Raw genomic sequence first — 24,719 nt, 5'->3', positions numbered from 1 at the left:
ATGAGGAGGAGCCAGCCTTTTGCCCAGGAAAGGCAGAAAGATGGAGAGAGCAAAAGGGAGGGTCTACATGTATGTCAAAAGGGAGGGTTTGTATGTATGTCAGACTGGAGAAGTGCTAAGGAAAACAGTCTCCTGCTAGCAAACTTTCTCCTCTCCACAATCCCTGCAAGCCAAGCTTTAGAAGGCTGTGGTTAATTTCAGTTTTGCCACAGCACATTTTAACCTGCTGGGCAGAAATGCTTTCTGCAAGGATGAATATCTCATGCATTTTCCAGGCTGTTTCAGTTCAGGGCCTCCTTTCAGCAGTGCCTTGTATTTGCGAGATTGATCCCACCTCTGTAAGGTGGATTTGAGACAGTTCACTGTTCAGCAGGAACCGAGCCGCCACGTCCCTTGCTTGGAAATGATGTCTGCTCCTGCCTGGACCCTGCTGCTTGCTAAGGCTGTGCTTTACCAGCAGCTATGGTGTGCTTGGGCTTTTAATAGCATTGAACTTTAATGAAGGAGCTGTGGTGAGCTGAAGACTTGCCTTCCCTGGTTAGTTTGGAGAGGCATAGCTCTTTACTTGATTTTCATTCAGAGGATTGCAGAGTGTATTTTGGGCCTAATGCTTGTGGCATCTTTTACTTGGGAAAAAAAGGAAAGCCTAATCCATGGAAAGCTCTCTCTGCCCTAGGAAACCAGAAATGTCTGCTGCTCTCCTTAATAGGGTTGTTAGGTTTGGTCCTTTGCTGACACAGCTGAGCTTCTGGAAATGCCTGTGTTCAGTGCTAACTTTGCTTTCTCTTGAAATCAGTGGGAATCACTATGGATTATTTCTTTGCCAGCCAAAAAGAGGGGGGAAAAAAGGCATTTGCATTTTTTAATTGAATGTTCTTTTGTGTGAGGCTTCCCAGTTAGGCAGCTAAATATAATTTTTATTATCTTCAGAATTGCACCAGTGTGAGCCAGCAGAAATTATTATTCACTGCTGTAGTGATACTGCATCAGCTCTCTGCACTGAGTTAGGGTTCCTCCTGGATGGTTTTGGTCAAGTTTACAAAAACCAGAAGATCTGGACCTGGTAGAGTGGGTCCAAAGGAGACCCTGAAAATGATCAGGGGGTGGAGCAGCACTGAGTTCAGGACTCTAAGGTACACTTTTCACCATCAACCTTCCTTGTGAAATGACATCAGATGCTAGTTAGAAATCTGGTAAAAATACTTCAGCATGTTGGCATCTGAAAGAGAGTCAAAATGTGTGTGAAGGAACTGACAGCTCCGAAGAAATGGAAGGGCCTGTCACGTTCTGCCCCTCTGCTCTGCTCTGCTGAGCCATCACCTTCATGGCTGAGGCCAGCTCTGGAGTCCTCAGCACAGGAAGGACAGGGACCTGATGGAGAGGGTCCAGAGGAGGCCATAGACATGATTAGGGTTTGGAGCAGCTCTGCTATGGGCACAGGCTGAGGGAGCTGGGGGTGTTTAGCCTCTAGGCTGCAGGCAGACCTAAGAGCAGCCTGCCAGGACCTGAAGGGGCTACAAGAAGGCTGCAGAGGGACTGCTACCAAAGGCCTGCAGGAACGGGACGAGGGCAATGGCTGCAAACTAGAGCAGAGCAGATGGAGATTGGCTGTGAGGAACAAGTTCTGCAGCAGGAGGCTGCTGCAACTCTGCAACAGGTTGCCCAGGGAGGTGTTTGGGTCCCATGGCTGGAGATACTGAAGGTGAGGCTGGAGAGGGCTGTGGGCAGGCTGCTCTAGTGGAGGATGTCCCTGCTGAGTGGAGGGGGTTGGACTGGATGAGCTTTGGAGGTGCCTTTCAGCCCAGAGCATTGTGTCATTCTGTGATCAGACACAGAGCACACTAATGCAGTAACAAAAGAAGCCAGAGGTGCTCCTGCCTGGCTAAGGTACACACCTGTAGCAATGCACACGTCAGGAATAAAACCCAACACTTCCTTGATGCTGATTTGTTTTCCAAGAGAAATGGAATTGGGAGGTAGCTTGCACTGCTGTGGCACTGCCACAGGATTAAAACTCAGGTCTAAGATTCAGGACACTTGGCCGCAGCCTTCATTTCTGCCTCTGCCTTTTGGTGCAGCCTGGAGCAATGCACACAGCCACCTTGGGCTTCAGTTCCCATTTCTGAGATGAGGCAGCTGCTTCTTTCCACTCCAGTGCAGTGCAACTAAATTGCTGCCCTATGAACATTGTCATTTTCCTGGTGCTTGGACAGAAGCAACTTCACAGTGCTCTATGTCCAGCTCCATGGTGGGCTAAGTTGGCAGGGGATTGGCAGGGAATGCCAGGCAGTCCTGGACAGCCAGGGTGCTGTTAACGTGTCAACCATTCCTCCTGCAGCTGGAAGCTCATCCCACAGCAGGATTTTTTTCACACAATACATATCTGAATGCAACAGTTCCTTTCTCTAGCTTCTTTCCTAAATGATACCACCCTGGGTCCTATTTACACTTTGGGAAAACAAAGGAACACTGCTTGGATGGATCACTACAGCCTGCAAAGTATAAACCCAACTCTTACCATTTGCCTTCTCTCACTGGCATTAGCCCAGGTTTGAGTGTGCCAGGACAGAAACTTCTGCATCATTCCATTACCAAAACCTTTCACAGCTCAACTCTGCCTTTTCTCTCCAGCCTGAGAGGGAAATCTGGTGAGCTTGCTGAAAAGCAGCCAAGGACCAGACAAAACCCAGAGCAGCTAAGATCACACTAATGATCCTCAGCATCACCACAGGCTCTTTGAGTGCCAGACTAACCTTGAAGCTCTTCTCTAAGAGCCTCAAGTGCTCAAGAACCAGTGAAGGCTCTTAAGGCTGTGGGAGCTATTTGGAGCTTGCAGCACCAAGATTCCCACCTTCTATTTCTCACTGATGCCTCCTGGGGAGTTCTCAGCCCACCAAGCAGCCACCTCCACCTCCATCTGAGACTGCAGGACATCTGGAGCTGGCAAAAATTTGCTCTGGCAAGGGAGTTTACCAGGCTCCAGCTCCAACTCTTTACAAGAGCTGTGGGGTGTAGCCCCGTACAACTAGAAGTATACTCTGCAACACTTCAAACCAAACTTCTGCAGCTTCACCCTGGGCATGAAGCTCCTCAGAAGTGCTTCAGGGTGCAGGGTGGTGACAATCCTAAAGCCATATTCTTCTTCATTTGCTGCTGCTTCTGATTCTAAGCTTGTTTTGTTGTTTCTTTTTTCCCTAATGAAAGTAAAGACACTTTTTCCCCTGAGCAGAAGCACCAGCCTTTCCTCCCCTCTAGAGAAACAAAACTAATTCAGACCAGCATGGGAAGGACACTCTCCCTCCCTCCAAGAACCACCACTCCTGGTAGATCAAACCACCAGCTGGCAGAACCTTCACCAAAGTCCCCGCTCAGCATCCTTGCCTTGCTGGACACCAGTGACCTGCTGTATTATGATCTGTGGCTGTTTTTTCATGTGAAATTCTGCACAGTTAAAGCTGCCACAGAGGGCTGATTAATACCTGTGCAAACCACTCATGCCTTTCCATCCCAATGAAGTGCTAGCACACGCTTCAGTGTTTATATGTAGCTTAAATCCCGGTCGCAGCTCCCTGCCAACTTTCATGCATGTATCCTCTTCCCACTTCAGAGTGTTGTAACAAGTGAAAGGAGAGATATTCTGAAAATACTGGCCTTTGGGTGAGCCTTTCCCATTTGTGTTTTTTCAATCCATTTCCATTTCCTGAAAGAAGAGAGGGTACAAGGAGTTAAATGTTTACCGCGAGAGGACAACATTGGTAATTACTTTGATTTCAGCTGCTTTTGATGCGCATTCAGGGGATGAAGAGGTCAATAATATTATGACCATGCAAATAGAAAAGGGTTCTCTTTGACCATATAAAAACCAGCAAAGGATTATTAAAGCATTAACCTTGATTTTAATGGCCTTGGTTGAGTGGTGAGATCACAATTTGGATGAGCCTGATTATTTACTAAATACAATACATAAATGCAGCGGGTTCTTAACACCCATTGCACTCTGGCATTATCGCATTACTGCCAGCCTTTGTTGCCTTGCAGACAGGAATATGAAAGCAATCTGTCATGTAGTGAGACTGGCTCCAGAAGCATTTCTCTGATAAGAAGACCCCCTGCCCTTTGCTAGTGTCTGGTCCAGTAGGCTTAGCCATGCGCTTAATCCCCAGAAAGTGGTTCGATTATTGCTGACCAGCAATGGCAAGATAGGTTTGGGCTTTTTTTTCCCCTCCTCCCCTAGCTATCAACCTTCCATTAATTCCTTAAGCAGAAACACGCTGCAATCTATATTTCCTTGGCATGTGTCACCCAGATGGTGCACTGCTCATGTTTTCAAATCGCCCTGCTCCAAAAGAAGGGAGTTTGAATAATAAATTCCACAAATCCTGCCTGAGAAAGAGGCACAATTCTCAGGAGCTGCATAAACTTTACGCATGATGCTGTGGCTCAGCCACATTATGCAGAGGGGAGTGAATGTTTCCCTGCAGAGCAGGCTGCAGTGCTTCAGAGCAGGGGGGGTGGGGGGGAAGAAAGGTAGATGTTTGCTCAAACGCTGTAGAATACATTTAATATTTGATGATGCCTTAAATGCCAGCCTTAGCTCCCCGGCCTGCTCTGCACAACTTGTCATTTAATATGGCTAAGCTTAAATCCTCTCTGTAGGTCGATGCTGTCAAGCAACCATGACTGTACATTTTGGTATTGATTGGAGTCATTGCAGTAAATTCCTTCTTAACTCACATGCGTTTCCCTGCCAATCCCCTCCCCACACATCTAAGTGTGAGCAGGGCTTTCTCTGGGCCAGGAGATGCTTCTCACGTCGCAGCCAGCCCCCGTGAAGGGCTGTGTGTGGAGACCTCTGTGTCTGTCTGTGTGTGTGCAGACCTCTGCATGTGTGTGTGCAGAACTCTGTGTGTGTGCAGACCTCTCTGTGTGTATGCAGACCTCTGTGTGTGTGTGCAGACCTCTATATGTGTAGACCTGTCTGTTTCTCTGTGTGTGTGCAAACCTCTCTGTCTGTGTGTGTGTGCAGACCTCTGTCTCTGTGTGTGTGCAGACCTCTGTGTCTGTGTGTGTGCAGACCTCTGTCTCTGTGTGTGTGCAGACCTCTGTCTCTGTGTGTGCAGACCTCTCTGTTTCTGTGTGTGCAGACCTCTGTCTCTGTGTGTGTGCAGACCTCTGTGTGTGTGCAGACCTCTGTCTCTGTGTGTGCAGACCTCTGTGTCTGTGTGTGCAGACCTCTGTGTCTGTGTGTGTGCAGACCTCTGTCTCTGTGTGTGTGCAGACCTCTGTGTCTGTGTGTGCAGACCTCTCTGTTTCTGTGTGTGCAGACCTCTGTGTCTGTGTGTGCAGACCTCTGTGTCTGTGTGTGTGTAAACCTCTCTGTCTGTGTGTGTGCAGACCTCTGTCTCTGTGTGTGTGCAGACCTCTGTGTCTGTGTGTGCAGACCTCTGTGTCTGTGTGTGTGTAAACCTCTCTGTCTGTGTGTGTGCAGACCTCTGTCTCTGTGTGTGTGCAGACCTCTGTGTCTGTGTGTGCAGACCTCTGTGTCTGTGTGTGTGCAGACCTCTGTGTCTGTGTGTGCAGACCTCTGTCTCTGTGTGTGTGCAGACCTCTGTCTCTGTGTGTGTGCAGACCTCTGTGTGTGTGCAGACCTCTGTGTCTGTGTGTGCAGACCTCTGTTTCTCTGTGTGTGTGCAGACCTCTCTGTTTCTGTGCGTGTAGACCTCCCTGTCTCTGTGTGCTTTCTCCTTCAAACGCCCAAAGCAAATGCTCCCAACCTGCTCCTACTCTGCTGTTTTGTTATCTCAAGTATTTCACAGAATCACAGAATGCCAGGGGCTGCAGGTGATCTCAAATGCTCATCCAGTCCAACCCCTTGCCAGAGCAGGATCACCCAGATCAGATCACACAGGAACACATCCAGGCAGGTCTTGGATATCTCCAAAGAGGGAGACTCCACAACACCCCTGGGCAACCTCTTCCAGAGTTCTGTCACCCTCACAGGGAAAATAATTCCTCCTCCCATTTCCATGAAACTTCCTATGGCTCAACTTGCACCAGTGCCCCTTGTCCTGTCACTGGGCATCACCCAGCAGAGCCTGGCTCTGGGCATTCACCTTTACATGTTTATAAACAGCAATGAGGGCAGCCCTCAGGCTCCTCCTCTCCAAACTAAAGAGCCACAGCTCCCTCAGCCTCTCCTGGTATAAGGAAGATGTTCCACTCCTTTAATCATTTCCTGCCTTTTTTTCCCTTCCATCAGATTTCTTACACGGATGCACTTGGGCCAGAAGGCAGGAGGACAAAACGGTGCCTGGCCATAAACTCTACGCAAGATATGGTCGTTTGCTGGTGGGCAGCAGCTGGTGATGGAGCGTGGCCTTGGTCTCCTATTTCCTGTGAGAGGGACAGAGCCAACCTCTTCCTGTTGAGCTGTGCACATGGCAAACTGGAGGTACAGTGCTGGACTCTGTTGTGGGATCTTGTCAGATTTGCTAGAGACAGAACTCTGCAACACAAGGGGGAACTAAAGAACAGGCTTGCTAAAAAACCTCAGAGAGGGAGACAGCAATTCTCACAGACCGAGGGGTGTCAGCTGGAAAAGAAAGCACTTTGCTGGCTCTGTCTGCTAAGTTCCCCTCAAACCTGGCAGCTTGAGAGCTAGAGAAGGAAGTTAGGCCATTGGAACAGAACTGTTTGGGAGCTACCCACACTGAAAATGGAAGTGTGGGAGCACTGCTGGCAAACTCTGAGCCGGAAACTGGAGCTGCCCTGTGTTCCTCTAATGCCATCGTTTGTTAACTGATGTCAGCAGTGTTCATTGATGGGCATTGGACAGCTGCTTTAAGTGGTTTGTTACAACATTTTAGCTGCACCCAGATGCTGCTTCAATTGCTGCTGTTTAGGAATCAGGGACTAGCTTTTTCCTGAGAGAAGAAGTCCAAATTCCTCATTTGTAGGTGGAAGTGGAATCCATGAATCCAGACAAGACTGCAAGCTGCCTCCTTTCCTGGCATTTTGCATAGTTTCCCTTTTTAGGCAGATGTCTCCATTTTGCTTCTTTCGTTTTTAGGTAATTTTTGAATCCAGGTCCCTCTGTAAGTAAAGTAAAGTAAAAAACTTTAAACAGGAAGCTATTTGGGATTCCTCTTAAAAGAGCTGGGGCCTGAATTGAAAATGTACAAGTTACTCTGGACTAATCCCTTGTAGAGATGCTTCTACATTTGGAGCTTTGTTTAGATTAAACCACTACTAATATGGGGTTAAAAGGCAGTGAGGATGGGAGGAGAGCACAAACGTAAGATCAGCTGTGGAGTAGCTGCTTTAGAGTAGGTGTTGCAGGCTGTTTGCCTTGGGGAAAAGCCCCAGGTAACACTTGGGAGTAAGTGGCTCTTACAGACAACATCCTGGTCTCTTTAATTAGGGGAGGTGAACACATCCGAGGGTCTTGCAACTGTTCCTTTGCTAAGTAATGTTCATTTCAGTGAGTTGTAGAATCATAGAATCAGTCAGGGTTGGAAGGGGCCACAAGGACCATCTAGTTCCTACCCCCCTGCCATGGGCAGGGACACCCTACCCTAGATCAGGCTGGCCAGAGCCCCATCCAGCCTGGCCTTAAACACCTCCAGGGTTTCACCACTCTTACAGTGTACATCCTGTGTTCATTTCAGGGAGCAACATTCAGGGAGCTGGTTTCTTCTCTGGAAATTTTCTGTAGAAGGAAAGCAGAAGAGAAAAGGTGGTTGGAGATAGTTTTCCTTTCTGATTTTAGTCACTACAGAATATCAGTTTAAATTACCTCGAGTTCTGCCTGCAGTTGTTTTCAGTTGACCTCTCTCCACTGGCGGTTATCTGTGAGTGCTTCCTCTCCTCTGCCCCATCCACACCTGCAGTTCTCAGTTTGCCCTGCAGCTACGCCAAACCACATAGAAAAGTTTCTCTGGTAGCTAAAGCCTATGCCTGCTCTTTGGAAGCTTTTTCCACCTGCTCCCTGTGCTACTTTGATATTCCCAAACTCCATCCCACTAGCGCTCCAGATCTTATTTCCTGCCATTACTTCCCTACGTCCTGGTTCCGACAGCGACATTCCCATGCCTTTTCTTTCCTCCCATGGCCTCCAGAAACCTCCTCAATGCCAACCTATCAGTTTGCCATCTCTTGTTTTCTGGGATGCTTTGTGAAGACTCCTTTCAGACCCAGTTTAAAGCTTTCTCTGTTTCATTTTATTACATGAGGGGGAGAGTTCCAAGTTCCAGCATTGTTCTGCATCTTTCAGTGCACCTTGGTTTATCTTACAGGTGTTTTCCAGCCAGAGCCATTCTATGACTCTGTGGCTCCATGATCCTTCTATTGGTTTAGACTCTGAATTGCTTAGGGCTGAGGCTGGCTGGTGCTGAACACCATCATGATAATAAGCATCCACTGAGCCTTTAGGCCTAAACTCATCATCCTTTTAATTAAGCCCACATTGTTCTATAAATATAAGGAATTTATTTGTAAAAGCAGAAGTGCCAACTGGAGCTATTGAGTCGCTTCCCCCTTTTGGGTCCTTCACCTCTGCTGGACTGTTTCCATTCTCAGCTCTTTGCCTGCCATACCTTTCCCTATGTTTGTCACTGGCACACCAAGCAGTGTGCCAGGGCTCTGGGAAACATGGCCAGCTGGAGACAGCAAACTGCCTCACTGGGTGTCAGTTGTTCTGCTCCCTCTGCTTGCCTCTGGGGTGATGCCACAGGGAACTATTGTGTGAGGCTCAGGACTCTGCCTGAGTGCATTCCTTATGCACCCAGCCCATATAACACACAGTGCTCCTCGGTTTGGTTTCTGTCCTGGCTTCTCCAGTGCTCCTTTTGGGGGGCAGGGATTAAATTCCACACGTGGATGGGAAACATCAGAACCCAGCAGCTCTAGAAGCAGCATCAGCCCTCAGCCTGCAATGAACTGAGGTACATTTTTGACCCTCCAAAGGCTGGGAGGGGAACTTTACCATAATACTTTCAACTTCTGAGGGTCATTTGATAGCTTAAGCACGAGCAGAAGCATCGTTAGTGTTCCTAGGCAGCTTCTAAAGAGTGGCTTTCTGAGCCAGGTACCACTGAAATACAGAGTTTCTGTAAGCATGGTTATTTGCTCCTCTTTGCCTCTACTGCCTTGCTACCTACTCTGCCCTGGCAAGGTCACATCTGGGATATTGTGTCCAGTTCTGGGCCCCTCAGTTCAAGAAGGACCTCAGGAAATGCTTGATAAAGTCCAGCCCAGAGCCACAAAGCTGCTGCAGGCAGTGAACATCTTCCATACAAGGAGAGACTGAGGAGCTGGGGCTTGGAGCTTGGAGAGGAGGAGCCTGAGGGCTCTCCCTCATTGCTGTATGAAGATGTAAAGGTGAGTGGCAGGAGGCTGGAGCCAGGCTCTGCTGGGTGATACCCAGTGACAGGACATCCATGGAAACAGGACGGAAAATTTTTGTCCTGTGAGGGTGACAGAACTCTGGAACAGGCTGCCCAGGAGCGTTGTGGACTCTCCCTCTCTGGAGATATTCAAGACCTGCCTGGATGTGTTCCTGTGTGATCTGCTCTGGGTGAACCTGCTCTGGCAGGGGTGTTGAGCTTTGGAGATCCTTTCCAGCCCCTGACATTGTGTGATTTTGTGCTTTATAAAGTCATGGAATCACAGAATCAATAAGACTGGAAAACACCTAAGATCATCCAGTCCAACCATGACCCAACTACGATGGCCACTAAACCATATCCTGAGACATCACAGCTACAGCTTTGTGAACACCTCCAGGGATGGGGACTCCATCACCTCCCTGGGCAGCCTTTGCCAATGCTTGGCCTCTCGCAGTGATGGAATTTTTCCCTCGTGTCCAACCTGAAGCTGCCCTGGTGCAACCCGAGGCCATTTCCCGACAGCCTGTCCCTGGAGCTTCAGCAGAGAGGTTCTCGGCGCAGTGCCCGCAATGCATGGGCATCCTGTGCTCCAGCTGCCCAGGGCCAGCAGAGCTTATGTCTTCCACACCCTTTTCATTTGACTGGAGCCATGCTGTGTGCCTTTCTCTTTTAGCATTTGCTACTGCTGATGCTAAAGGCAGGCAGGATTCCTCTAAAACCCCAAATAACTTTTTCCTCCTTGCAAATCTTGACTTGTTTGTCTCCATTTTTCCTTGGAGCTCAGTGTTTAATGTGCTGAACGCTCTAAGATTTGATGAGGAGTTGTCCCCTGAAGACATAAAAGTGCTTTTCTTTCCTGACACAGGACTTTGGCGTGCATTTGTGTAGATGCAAGCACGTTGCTGCAGAAGTGTTTTGTCTGCTGAAGCTTTGCTTGCTTTCTTGCAGGCAATAAACTCATCCCTTCTCCAATTAACTGATTTAATTCTGTGGGATTTGTTGGTGTTTTCTTTGTTAGAGTACCAGCAATCAGGGATGTTATTTAAATTGTCTCCCTGTGGAGATGGTGCTGGTGTTTTGATTTCAAAACCAGATGAGGAATTTTCCAGAAATCATTGCAGACAATTTGCTAGGAATAAATAGGAGCTGATGGGAAATCATCCTTGGATTAAATACTTGGAGAGAAAGCTGTGTTAAGATCAACTTGGACTAAGCTGTGTTAAGATCAACTTGGACTTTATTCTGAAAAAAGAAATTAGCAGGAGCTGCTGCTGCCAGGACTCAGTGCACAGAATCACACAATGTTAGGGGCTGGAAGGGACCTCCAGAGATCATCCAGTCCAGCCCCTCTGCCAAAACAGCATCACCCAGAGTAGTCCACACAAGAATGCATCCAGATGGGGTTGGGAGCCTCCAGAGAAGGAGACTCCACAACCTCTCTGGGCAACCTGCTCCAGGCTTCCAGCACCCTCACTGTAAAGTTCTTCCTTGACATTGAGGTGAAACTCTCTCTGTTCGAGTTTGTATCCATTGTTCCTTGTCTTATTACTGAGCCCCACCCCTCAGATATTGATAGACATTGATCAGGTCCCCTCTCAGCCTTCTCTTATGCAGACTAAACAGCCCCAGGGCTCTCTGTCTCTTTTCATAGTCCCACAGTTATCCTCTTAGCTCTCTGTTGGACTCTCTCCAGCAGGTCTCTGTCTCTTGAATTGGAGAGCCCAGAACTGGACACAGCATTGCAGCTGTAGTCTCAGCAGGGCAGAGCAGAGGAGCAGGAGGACCTCTGTAATCCTGCTGGCCACACTTTCCTTGCTGCCCCCCAGGATGCCCTTGGCCCTCTTGACCACAAGGGCACATTGCTGCCCCATGCAGAACTTGCTGTGCACAGTGCTCCAAGGTCTGTGGAGCTGCTCTCCAGCAGGGCATCTAAAGGTGCCTGCTGTTGTACCTCTCCCAATGCATGACTCTGCACTTGTCCTGACTGAACTTCGTGAGATTTCCTTCTCCCAGCTCTCAGCCTATCCAGAACTCATTGGATGGCAGCACAGCCTGACAGGGTGTTGGCTGTCCCCCCAGTTTTGTTCCTGTGGCACTTTGCCCTATTGTTTTCACTCCATTTGGTATTAGTGCAAATCACCAAAATTAGACTTCAGTCTTGTGGAGAAAAATAATTTGCTTGAGAGGCAACGTTATTTTTCTGTCTCCCAGGACTTAATATTGCATAGTTATTGCTTCCACACTGTGCCTCAAAGCTTGTGAAGCAAACAGAACACAGCTTGGCTATGGTCTAGTGATTAAGGACACTGGGATGAAGGTTGGACTGGATGATCCTGGTGGTCCTTTCCAACCAAAGCGATTCACAGCAATTAGATGTGCTGAGGGATTTGGTTTAGTCAAGGACTTGTCAGTGAGAAACTAATGATTGGACTCGAGGAGCTTGAAGGTCTTTGCCAATCTAAGAAATTCTGTGATTCTGTGCTCTTGGGCAGCCTGTCCTGCAAGGACTGCAACACTCAGGAAGCGAGGGGGAATGGTTTGAAGCTGAGGGAGAGCAGGGTTAGACTGGAGCTGAGGAAGAAGTTCTTCAGTACCAAGGTAATGAGACTGGAATAGGCTGCCCAGAGTGGTTGTGGATGCCTGGTGTTTGAGGGCCAAATTAGAAGAGATTTTGAGCAACCAAGTCTTGTTGAGAGGTGTCCCTGTCCATGGCAGGGGGCTGGAGTGGAGGAGCTCCAAGGTCTCTCCCAACCTGAGTCATTCTGTGAAAGCATCCACACTCTGTGAGTGAATAGCTGAAATGCCTCTCACAGCAAAGAATGTGAACCCCTCGATGTCATGGGGAGCGCTCAAAGTTCAGTGAATACTATGGGGTAAAGGTGATGGTGATGATACCTTTTGAAAGAAGAATAGGATGTGTGTGGGGTGATGAATGCAGCAACCAAAGCAGTAACCCAGAGCAGAAGTCCCATTTTTCTTTTTGATATCACTGAAAAAAAAAAAGGCTTGGGGCTTTGTTTTGGTTTGCCTTGTTTTCCCACTTCACAGGGCCGTTTGTAAAGCTCTTTGGCTCTGACGTGTGCTGCTCTACACTTCCCACTCTGGGTTTTTTGAGGAAGGTGCTGCTGCAATGTGGAGCCTCCCTGTGTGAAATTAAACAAGCTGCTTTTTAACAGCCAGAACGGAAATCAAACCTCTCTCTCATCTGCAAGCCACCCAATTCAGACACAGCAAGCTGCTTTCTCTGCTGCTTTTGTTTTCTTTTCTTTTCTTTTCTTTTTTTCTGTTTTATCTGCCTAGTAAGCCAATTTTCTGCATAAGAACTGCTGCTTAAAACTCAGAGTTGTTTCGATATGTGGACTTTTCCCAGCACTCCATGCAAAATACTTCCCGTTTTAAGTGTTCAAAGGGGCTGCACTGAGGAGGGTGATGAAGCTGGTGAGAGGCCTGGAACGCAAAGGACCTTAATGATCATCAGGTTCCAACCTCCTTGACATAAGCAGGGACACCTCCTGTTAGAGCAGACTGCTCCTCAGTCTGAGGTCTCAAACATCTCCAGACTTGGAGCCAGCACAGCTACTCTGCAACCTGTTCCAGTGCCTCACCTCCTCCATAGCTGAAACAGAGGTATTAAGCTCAAGGTAATTGTGGGATTTATTTTTTTTGAATTGTGGGAACTGTTGGAATAATGGAAGGTGTCCAGAGAAGGGCTGCAAGGCTGGGGAGAGGCCTGGAGCACAGCCCTGTGAGGAGAGGCTGAGGGAGCTGGGGGTGTGCAGCCTGCAGAAGAGGAGGCTCAGGGCAGACCTCATTGCTCTCTACAACTACCTGAAGGGAGGTTGTAGCCAGATGGGGGTTGGGCTCTTCTACCAGGCAACCAGAACAAGGGGACACAGTCTCAAGTTGTGCCAGGGGAGGTCTAGGCTGGATATTAGGAGGAAGTTGTTGGCAGAGAGAATGATTGGCATTGGAATGGGCTGCCCAGGGAGGTTGTGGAATCACCATCCCTGGAGGTGTTTAAAAGGAGACTGGATGAGGCACTTAGTGCCATGCTCTAGTTGACTGGATAGGGCTGGGTGTTAGTTTGGGCTGGATGATCTTGGAGGTCTCTTCCAACCTGGCTGATTCTATGATTCTATGCTGCCTAGCCCAGCTTACAGCTGCTCTTCAGATTTGAAATGAAAAAAGATCTTTTTTTAACCAGCATAATGTTTGCTTACAAAGCTGAACAGATTCAGAAAATCACAGAATGCTCTGGGCTGGAAGGGACCTCCAAATATCCAGTCCAACCTTCTGCACTCAGCAGGGACATCCTCTACTAGAGCAGGTTGCCCACAGTCCTCTCCAGCCTCACCTTGAATATCTCCAGGCCCCAACCACCTCCCTGGGCAACCTGCTGCATTGTTCCAGCAGCTTCCTGCTGCAGAACTTCAAACCTTAATCTCTCCTGCTCCAGTTTCATCTCTAAAACCCAGTTCTATGCAGCACCCAGTCCTACCCTAGGCTTCCAGCATTTCCTCTCAGAATGCTGTGAGACCAGGGAGGCTCTCCTCTCAAGGCTGATTAAATGAGGCTTCCAAAACACAAGTTTTTTGTTTTCTTAGCAATTCAGAGCAGTGAGCAAGATTTTGTCCCACAAATGAGGAGCTGGGTCGGGTGCCTCTCAAGCAGTCAGGTGGCAACATTCCTTTTGCTGTGTCTGTTTTCCTTACTGCTTCCCAGCAGTCAGCCCTATGCAGCTGAAAAATCCATGTTTCAGGTGGTTTTCTTCTCTGTTGTCTTAACCTTTGGAGCCAGCGTCTGTTCAGAGTTTGACAGCCTGCTCGGTCCTTTGTTCCTCACATTTTTGGCAATCATGGGGATCTCCAGGACTCTCTCATAGCTTTTATGAAGAGGTGTCCAGAGAGGAGTACTGGGTTTGGGTGAAAATATGTAGAGGAATAATGCAGGGCATTGAAACCTGCCACAGGAAGACAGAAATCTGAGTCCCGGAGGGCCTCAAGGCTCATTTCACTGAAGTTATGGAAGCTTTGAAGACTTGCTTGGGCAAGATTTCTGTTTCACATATTTGAAAGGCAGCTAACCTGGGTCTCTGTGCAGACTCTGCAGGGAAGCTGCAGAACAATAACACTGCACTTTGTCTTTCTTTGGACTTGGGACACTCTCTGGTCACAGCAAGCCTTTGTCTGTGGTAACCTCCTTGCTGTGCCACTCAACACACCCTCACAAGCTGCAGGTTTCAGCAGTCCTGGCATCTGCAGGGTGGCCACTGGACATAAGTGACCAGCTGCAGAGCCTGGGTTGCTGCTGAGGGGATGGTGGAGGTGAGGAAATGTTTTGCAGGCTCCATAAGTAATTTTCTGTTGTCTCTCCTCTCTGTGCTCACTGCTCTGGTGGAATCCCTTTGCCTGTTTGTCACAGGCTGGATGTGCAGACTTCTGCGTTGGATGCTCCTGCATTCAGGGGCTCTTTGCATGTCCCCATCTTAGAGGAGTAGCTTAAGATACTCTGTGTTGACTGGCAGCCGATTTGCAGCCGCAGCACTGCAACAATCCTTTTGTTCTTTCATTTGAATGAGAAACCCTTTTGCTGACAAAATAAGTAAACTGCCAGAACAAAACATCCACATCAGTCTGATCAGCAGCCCAAAGAACTCCTTTGTAAGCTCATCAGTTGCTTCTGAAGTGATGGGTGGTAGGCCAAAAAATAATAAATCTTCATTTCACAGAACCCTTTGCAGGATGAAAGGCTAAATTATGTCTTCAGTTGGTCTTGTGATCTGTAGAAACCAAACTGAGGCTGATTTAACGTTATGCCAGCGCTTCTGCTTTCAGCCTGAGAGGGCCAGAGTCCCTCCCTTGCCCTCTCTCTGCCTTTTAATCACCTTGGTTTCCCCTTTCCATATCGATGGTACTTGCATACCACCCGGAGTCAGAAGAAGAGGCTTCCAGAATTAGTGGCAGGTCAGTAGCTGTAGTTCCCAGCCTGAAGAATGCGGTGGATGTACCTGAGGGTGGGGTTTGGCTCTCTTTGACATTCTCTTTTCACCCTTTACTTCTGCATGAACAAACAGCAGCGAGTTTCTGACTAACTCCCACTGCTCTCATCCCTCTAGAGACGCTGGATTTTCTTTTTCAGAGAAATAGCTTCTCATAAACTGCTCTGGAGCTGATTTCCAGATGGCATTTCTGCTACAACTTCCTGCTCAAGCCCCTGTACACCACCTCCCACCCAGGGCAGGAATCTTCACTGCTCTCCACTGTTGCCTCCATCACTTTATGGTACTTTCCATGTTTCCACACCACAAATTCTTACCCTTTGCTAGCTGCTGTCTTTGTATCGTTCCCTGCCTCTGTGTTCTTCTTCCAATCCATTCAGCCTCCAAGTACCCCTAAATGGTTTCCCTTTTCTACTCAGAAAAAAACATTTTTCCTGCATCTGCAGCTGTATGGCACCAAAGAACATCTCTCTCCTTCTCCTCTGGCACTGTGTTCAAACGTGCTGCAGTTTCTGCCCCTGCAGTGTAGGATTTTCTGTTCCCACAGGCAAGGGCAGGTGACAGAAGTCCTCTCTCTGTCGTCCTCAGAGTTACCTGCTGGATATTTTACTAGAAACTTGAGATTCCCCTCCCTGCCCCCCACTTGCAAACAGTCACTCATTCACTTGGATTGGTCACAGAATCACAGAAAGGCTTGGGTTTGAAGGGACCTGAAAAGTCATCCAGGTCCAACCTCCTGCCATGGGCAAGGACATCTCCCACCAGCCCAGCTTGCTCAAGGTCTCATCCATCCAGACCTTGAACACCTCCAGAGAGGGGACATCCACAGCCTCTCTGGGCAACCTATGACAGTGTCTCCCTACCCTCACTCACAAGGGTTTCAGCTGCTCACTTCTCCTCTTCCCAACGCTGTTAGGACCATCCCCTTTTTCGTCGTCTCTTCGGCTAACCTATTACACAGCCTGGGCAAATAGACCATAGTGCAAGGCTTTTAAATCAAGCCAGACTTTGCAAGCCCATGTCTAAAAGCCATGTTTGTTTTGGTCTAGTGAGCCATAAGAAAGCCTTTGCAGCAGTCTGTGCAAGGCTAAATGGTTAGAAGTGAGCAGCAGAACCTCTGGATGTGTTTCAGGTGCTGAGTTACATCCGCACGGAGTGGGACCCCCTGGCTGCTGGCTTCAGCAGGAGCCAGCCTCAGCAGCTGTACACGGTGGAGCACTCCCTCTCTGCAGACAAAGAGCCCATGGCTGACACCTGCCGCTACAAGTGCCTCAGGAACAAACTCCAGTGTGTGGCAATCACCAGGATACCGCTGCCAGCCAAGGCCATCAGCTGCTGCAGAGATGTTACAGAAGACAAACTGGTCTTGGGCTGTGCAGATTCCTCACTAGTCCTCTATGAAGCTTACAACCAAGTGACTGTGCTGGCCCGAGCCCAGCTGCTGCCTGCCTCCATAGCCTTCCACCCTTCTGGAGCTGTGCTGGTGGTGGGCAGCTCTCAGGGGGAGCTGCAGCTGTTTGACACGGCTCTGTCTCCACTTAAAATTCAGCTCTTGGCACAAGAATATTCACCTGAGGCCACTCTGCAGCTCAGCAAACACTTTGACGTGCCCAGCAGCCTCATCCAGATCCAGTGGGCTGCTCCTCAGGTGCCACCTGCCAGCACCGATGGCACAGATGTTCATGATCTGTTGCTGGTTAGATTTGACCAAGGACCCTTAGGAGTGCTTCACTTTAAGCTCGGTAAGTCACTGAACACATCTGCTGAACCTTAAGCTTTCAAGGGACCACAGATCCACAGGGTCACACCGTGGCAGGGCTTGGAAAGACCTCTGCGGATCCCCTACTCCAACCCCCCTGCTAAGGCAGGGTCACCTCAAGCAGGTTGCCCAGGGACATGTGCAGGTAGGGTTGGAAAGGCTCCAGAGAAAGAGACTCCACAACCTCTCTGGGCAGCCTGCTCCAGGGCTCCAGAACTCCCATGTCAAAGTATTCTCTCCTGAAGTTCAAGTGAAACCTCCCAGGTTCCGGTTTGTGCCCACTGCCCCTTCTCCTGTCCCTGGGCACCACAGAAAAGAGCCCAGCCCCAGCCCCTTGCCTCCCACATATTATAAAGCTATTTCTCATGGAATCACCTTAAGATCATCGAGTCCAGCCATGGCCTAGCATCTCCCCATGCACAGCTTTTAGGCCAAACAATTTTGATGATAAAGGTTAGGCCAAATAATATTGATAAGCATGAAGAACATCCCCTCTCAGGCTGCTCTTCCCCAGGTTAAACAGCCCCACAAGGTGGGTGTTCCAAACTCCTCAGCATCCTCGTCATCCTCTGTTGGACTCTCCCGTCCTTCTTTAACTGGGGAGCCCAGGACTGGACACAGTGCTCCAGATGGGGCCTCAGCAGGGCAGAGTAGAGGGGGAGGAGAACATCCCTCAGCCTACTGCCCACTCTCCTTTATGCACCCCAGGCTGCCATTGGCCTGCTTGGCCACAGTGGCTCATTGGTGGCTCATGGTCAGCCTGTTGTCCATGAGGACTCTCAGGTCTTTCTCCAGAGAGCTGTTTCCCTCGCCTGTACTGCTGCAAGGGCTTATTCCTGCCTAAGTGCAGGATGCTGTGCTTGGCTGAACTGGATGAGGTTAAGGAAATCTCTGTGTGCCACAAGAGGTTTTGTGGTTTGAAACACCTTCTTTCAGCTCTCTGGAGAGCTCTAGAGATGGGACCATACCCTGGAAAGCAGTTGCAAAGACACCTGAAGGTGTGACTCAAGGAGTTCACTATGTCCCACAGTTACTCACTATCCTTCCATATAGGATCTGACCAAACAGGACCAGATCTGTTATTGGCCCAGCACTGCAGGCTCAGCACTGAACCATGTCCCTCAGCACCAGCTCCACCAGCTGCTGGAACACCCCGAGGAATGGTTACTCCAGCACTGCCCTGGGCAGACCATTCCAAGGTCTGAGAACCATTCCAGGACAGAAATTTTTCCTAGCATCCATCCTGAGCCTCCCCTGGGGCAGCTTGGAACCATTTCCTCTGCTCCTGTCCCTTGGCACCAAGGAGCAGAGGCTGCCCCCTCCTCGCTCCAACCTCCCTGCAGGGAGCTGCAGAGAGCAATGAGCTCTGCCCTCAGCCTCCTCTTCTGCAGCCTGCACCCCCCCAGCTCCCTCAGCCTCTCCTCACAGCCCAGCTGCTCCAGGCCCTTCTGCAGCCTCACTGCCCTGCTCTGGACAGGCTCCAGCCCCTCAGTGTCCTTTTGCAGTGCGGAGCTCAGAGATGAACACAGCACTCGAGCTGTGGCCTCCCCAGTGCTGATCACAGGGGGATTGGCACCTCCTGTCCCTGCTGCCCACCCTGCTTCTGACCTTAGCCAGGCTGCCCTTGGCTTTCTTGGCCACCTGGGCACTGCTGGCTCGTGGTCACTGACTGACAACCAACACCCTCAGGTCCCTCTCCAAGTCTCAGCTTTCCAACCACTCATCCCCAGGTCTGGAGCTCCCCATGGGGGGTTTGCTGTGACCCAGGGGCAGGACCTGGCCCTTGGCATTATTGCATTTCATCCAGTGAACCCTGGCTTCATAGCTCTCACCTGTTCAGAGCCCACTGCAAAGCCTCCCTACCCTCTAGCAGCTGGACACAGCCACCCAGCTTTGTGCCACCTGCAAATCTACTGGAGATGTCTCGATCCCCTCTTCCAGATCATTGGTAAAGACATTAAAGAGGACAGGCCCTAGCACAGTTACCTCTTTTACTGTCTTGAGGGCTTTTCACACAAGAAGGAAGTGTTTTCTGACCTTCAGAGTGGTTTGGTCTCTGAGTCGATTTGCCAGGAGTCATGAATAGAAAAAGTAACAACCCTAACTCCATAGCACCTGCAGAGCCTCTCATCTGAGGCACCAGGAGACTTCAGGGGAGTAAAACACAGCTCTCTTCATGTTCGTGACGAGATAATGCCAGCAGCAGAAGGAAGTGGTGAGGCGTCCCCAGAGCTGCAGGAGGCAGTGGCTGAAGGAGGAATGCAGCCCCTACAGCTGCTCCCTGCTGATCTCTGTGCTCATTCCTCTGCAGTCAAGTCAGCTGCAGTGTACAAGCCCACTGGGAGAGCTGGAACAAACTGCCATGCTTAAATCTTCTGGCTGCCGGGGCAGGGTCTGAGCAGGGCAGGCATCCCATCATCTGCTCAAGCAGGCAGCATTGCCTGGGGAGAGCTTCACAGGAGCTTTTGAGGAGTCTTTTGTATGAAGAACCTTGTGAGACCTCACCTGCAATCCTGCCTCCAGTTCTGGTGGACACAGCTGCTGGAGTGAAGCCAGAGGAGGCCACAAAGATGCTCCAAGGGCTGTGAGCACAGGCTGAGGGAGCAGGGGGCGTGCAGCCTGGAGAGGAGAAGGCTCCAGGGGGATCTCAGAGCTGCCTGCCAGTGCCTGAAGGGATCCTGCAGGAAGGCTGCAGAGAGACTTGTGCTGAGGGTGTCTGAGACAGGTCCAGGGGGAATGGTTTGGAGCTGAGGCAGAGCAGGGTTAGACTGGAGCTCAGGGGGAAGTTCTTCAGTGTGAGGCTGCCCAGGGAGGCTGTGGCTGCCTCCTGCCTGGGGGTGTTCAAGGCCAGGCTGGCTGAGGCCTTGAGCAGCTGAGTCTATCTGAGAGGTGTCCCTGGGCATGGCAGGGGTCTGGGGTAGACGAGCTCTGAGGTCCCTTCAGCCTGAGCCATTTCAGGGTTCTATTAAAGCTACTGAGGTTGGAAGCAGCCTGGCTTTAGGGAAAAGCTAGGTTTGAAAATCTGCTCTTTCTTTACTCTTGTGAGGGGAACTCCTGCCTGCAGGAGCTAAGCATTTGCAAGGCTGGGTTTGGAAAACTCAGCTATGTGTGCCACTACAAAAACATCCATTAATATTATAGGATGTTAGTGACAGCAGCTTTGGGTTGACTTCTAGCTGAAGAGTTTCTAAAGAAGTGATCCAGATGATTGCTGTTAGCCACAACGACCCTGTGTGCAGTTTAGCATTTCTTGTGAGAGGTTTCAGCTGCATTCTGTTCAGTGGCAGCTTTGCAGTGGGAGGGTTCCCCAGACCACTAGTTAGAAGAGCTCTGTGATGGGTTTGTGCATGCTGGCCATTAAAACAACTCCTCTGTGTTACCTCTTAGCTGTCAGACAGCAGGCACTCTACCCACATCTACCTTGCACTTCTCCAGTCCTCCCTTGTGGGGTTTCCTCACCACAGCTTTCCAGCAGGCACAGCTTTCCCCTCGCTATCTTTAGCCCATTTATGTTCTTATGACGGCAGACAGGCTCTCAGTGCAGGGATTTAGAGGCCTTTCCTGCTAATTGCCAGCTCGTAAACTTAATTGGACTGCCTCCCTGGGCACTGTTCCTAAATCAATTAGGCAGTGAGTTGGCTGTCACCTCCTTTTCCCAAGCAGATTGCCTGGAAGCACACTGCCCAGGAGAAGTCAAGCATCCAAATGGGAAGATGTTGACCTCTACAGCTGAAAGTTATCACTTTTTAAAACTCATTCTGTATAATTACTCTCAAATCTATTCCAGCAGGAAGGCACAATTCTGTCCCTTCCTCACTCTCTTCCTCTTGGTGGTCCACCGAGCAGAAGTGTGCTGTTTGTGTTTAACATCCTCACTGGTGGTCCTGATGCAGACACAGAGGGTGTCAGCAGTGAGTTTGATGATGACACCAAGTTAGGTGGCAGAGTTGATCTGCATGAGGGCAGGGAGGCTCTGCAGAGGGACTTAGGTTGGATCCATAGCCAGTGTTAGTGGCAGGAGCTTCAACAAGGCCAAGTGTCAGGTCCTGCACTTGGACCACAACAACCCCGAGCAACACTACAGGCTTGGGGCAGTGTGGCTGGAGAGCTGCCTGCAGAAAGGGACCTGGGGGTTGTAATGGACAAGCAGCTGAACAGGAGCCAGCAGTGCCCAGGTGGGCAAGAGAGCCGATGGCATCCTGGCTGGGATCAGAAATGCTGTGTCCAGCAGGAGCAGGGAGGGAATTGTCCCCTTGGACAATCTGGTGAGGCCACACCTTGAGTATTGTGTTCAAGAGATGTGGAGGTGCTGGAGCCAGTGCAGAGGAGGGCAAGGAAGGGCCTGCAGAACAGATCTGATGAAGAGCAACTGAAGGAGCTGGGGCTGCCTAGTTTGGAAAAGAAGAGGCTGAGAGGAGACCTCCTTGCTGTCTACAGCTGCCTGAAAGGAGGCTGTGGAGAGGTTGGTGCTGCTCTCTGCTCACAGGTAATTAGTGACAGAACAAGAGGGAAAGGCCTCAAGCTGCAGCAGGGCAGGATTAGACATTAGGAAGAACTTTCTCCTAGCTAGAGTCATCAGGCACAGGCACAGGGTGCCCGGGAAGGTGATGGAGTCACCAAGCCTGGAGGAGTTTAAAAGTCATTTGGATGTGGTGCTTAGGGATATGGCTTAGGAGTGAACCTTGTAGACAGGGTGCTGAGTTGGACTTGGTGATCCCAAGGGTCTTCTGCAACCCGAACATCTCTGTGGCTCTATAAAATCAGAGGGAAATCAGAGCACTCTGTCAAAAGAGTTCTCATCTCCTTGTGTCACCTTACAGATGATTTTCCATTTGTTCTGCCTTGCTGAAGCTGTGTTTGGATAACACAAAGGACAGGGATTGAGTGTGCCCTCAGCAAGTTTGCTGACAACACCAAGCTGTGCGGAGTGGCTGACAGCTGGAGGGAAGAGATATATCAAGAGGGACCTGCACAGGCTGCAGAAATGGGCCCAAGCCAACCTCATGAGGCTCAACAAGACCAATGCAAGGTCCTGCAGCTGAGTAAGGGCAATCCCAGGCACCAGTATAGGCTGGGCAGTGCCTGGCTTGAGAGCAGCCCTGAAGAAAAGGACCTGGGGGTGCTGGTGCATGAGAAGCTCAACAGGAGCCAGCAGTGTGCACCTGCAGACCAGACAGCAACCAGAGCCTGGGCTGCAGCAAGGGCAGTGTGGGCAGCAGGGCCAGGGAGGAGATTCTGCCCCTCTGCCCCTCTGCACAGACCCCACCTGGAGCACTGTGCCCAGCTCTGGAGCCCTGTGACAGGAAAGAGCTGGAGGGGCTGGAAGGTGTCCAGAGAAGGGCCACGAGGATGATCAGAGGGCAGGAGCTGCTCTGCTGTGGGCACAGGCTGAGAGAGTTGGGGCTGTTCGGTCTGGAGAGGAGAAGGCTCCCAGCAGACCTTATTGTGGCCTGCCAGGATCTGAATGGGGCTAAAGGAAAGCTGGGGAGGGACTTTTTAGGCTGTCAGGTAGTGATAGATCTGAGGGGAATGGATCCAAGCTAGAGGGGGGCAGATTCAGATTAGACGTTAGGAAGAAGTTCTTCAACATGAGGGAGATGAGAGACTGGCACAGGTTGCCCAGGGAGGTGGTGGAAGCCCCATCCCTGGAGGTGTTTAAGGCCAGGCTGGATGTGGCTGTCAGCAACCTGGAGTGTGAGGTGTCCATGGCCATGGTGGGGGGATTGGAGCTGGATGATCCTTGAGGTCCCTCCCAGCCCTGACAGTTCTGTGATTCTATGATTTCCTCCTGCACTCAGCACTGGGGAGGCCACACCTGGACTGATGGGTTCAGTTCTTGGGCACTCACTCCAAGAAAGACACTCAGTGGCTGCAGCAGGTCCAGAGAAGAGCGAGGAAGCTGGAAAAGGGTCTGGAGAACAGGGCTGGGGAAGAGCAGCTGAATGTGTTTAGTGTGGAGAAGAGGAGGCTGAGGGCAGACCTCATTGCTCTCTATAGCTACCTGAGAGGAGGCTGGAGCCAGGTAGGGGTTGAGCTCTGCTCCCTAGGAGAGGAAATGGCCTCAAGTTGACCCAGGGGAGGTTTAGGTTGAATGTTAGGAAAAATGCCTTTGCTGCAAGAGGGGTCAGGGCTTGTCACAGGCTGCCCAGGGAGGTGGTGGAGTCCCCAACCATGGAAGTGTTCAGAACCGTGTGACTGTGGCACTTGGGGACCGGACTTAGTGGCCATGGTGGTGCTGGGTTGGGGGTTGGACTGGATGACTTTAGAGGGCTTTTCCAACCCAAACTATTCTATGCTTCTATGATAATCAATAGCAGGAGGCTGCAGGCTTTCAGTTACCTTTTCTGTTCAGAAGCTGAGAGCTACGAGTCAAGAAAAGTGTGGAGTGTTTGAACTTCTGCTGCTGGAGCACTGCAGGTGTCCTGGCAGGGCACAGTTCCCCTTTGCTGGCTTGTTTTTGCCTTATGGCAAGCATGTGTGTGGTTTCACCTGCAGCTGCAGTTCAGACGCCCCTAACTGGTGATGTCTTTCATGCTATCCTCTCACAGAAGAAGTGCCCCACTTGAGTAGCTTTGCCACGCTAGAAGGAAGTTCTAGAGCAGTTCCAGCACTGCAGCTTTAGATGCTTGAGCTGCATTCCTATGTTCATTCCTGGGACTTCTGCTGGGTTTTGGTGTTGCCCAACTGTATTTCTCTCCAGGAAGGAGGCTCTTGGAACATGCATTTGTTACCTGCCATCTGGGAATAAACTTTCTGCCACCATTTTAAACAAACCTAACTGCACAGTGTTGATCACATTGATTCAGCCTCCAGGTATGATGTTCAGTGGGGGCTGTTCTTTGCTGTCCAGAGCTCCCTCGGTCTAAATGTCCCACGAGAATGAGCAGCTGTCTCACCTCATAAGTTCAAGGGGAACCCATTCACTTAGACTTGCTCTTTTTAACCACTAGCAATCATTTTTCACCTGTGCTGGTTTCCATCCTCACAGCAGTGTCTTTGGTTTGGATGTTCCCTGTCAAGGTGTGGTAACCAGAGGACAGCTGGGCCCTGTGGAGATCATCCAGCAGTATGTCCGTTATGATGAGATGCAGGAGGCAGTCAGTGTCCTGCAGACCATGAACTGGAACATGATGGGTCCCCAGTGTTACATCTGCTTGAGTGCCATTGTCAATCACCTCCTCAAACAGAAACTGACACCAGCCAGAGAAGGTAAGGGCCTGGTTGGATTTTAATGTCATTTTGTGGTGTCTCTGCAGTGTGGGTTATGAGGATACATTGATTATACAGAGACACAGAAGGCACCAGTGAGCAGACAGACAGGTCCTGCTGGTCCACAATCAAACATCAGTTCAATAACAGCTGCATCAATGTGCTGATTGCCTTTTAGGTCCTTTGTATCATCTCGACCTGGCCAGCCCCACGCTCACATCCAGGCTGGGTGCAGAGCAGGTTGAGAACAGCCCTGAAGGAAGAGCCCTAGGGGTGCTGAGTGCTGATCAGCTCCCCAGGAGCCAGCAGTGCACTCATGCAGCCCAGCAGGCAGCTGTGTGCTGGCTGCAGCCAGAGCAGTGTGGGC

General features: G+C 50.2%; 1 protein-coding gene across 7 annotated transcripts in view; it reads left to right on the top strand.

Annotated features, from left to right (window-relative positions):
* Positions 1–24,719, top strand: part of WDPCP (WD repeat containing planar cell polarity effector) — a 141,253-nt gene that overhangs the window by 16,774 nt on the left and 99,760 nt on the right. For all 7 annotated transcript variants that reach the window (XM_064146306.1, XM_064146304.1, XM_064146302.1 and 4 more), the window contains 3 exons: positions 6,260–6,451; positions 16,517–17,126; positions 24,164–24,352. In XM_064146306.1, coding sequence (XP_064002376.1) covers positions 6,260–6,451; positions 16,517–17,126; positions 24,164–24,352 — 991 coding nt within the window. The remainder of the gene's footprint in view (positions 1–6,259; positions 6,452–16,516; positions 17,127–24,163; positions 24,353–24,719) is intronic.

Source organism: Pogoniulus pusillus, chromosome 7 (genome assembly GCF_015220805.1).
Source record: "Pogoniulus pusillus isolate bPogPus1 chromosome 7, bPogPus1.pri, whole genome shotgun sequence".
Taxonomy (NCBI): domain Eukaryota; kingdom Metazoa; phylum Chordata; class Aves; order Piciformes; family Lybiidae; genus Pogoniulus; species Pogoniulus pusillus.
Note: the sequence above shows the minus strand (reverse complement) of the source record. Positions and strands in the feature narration are given on the sequence as shown.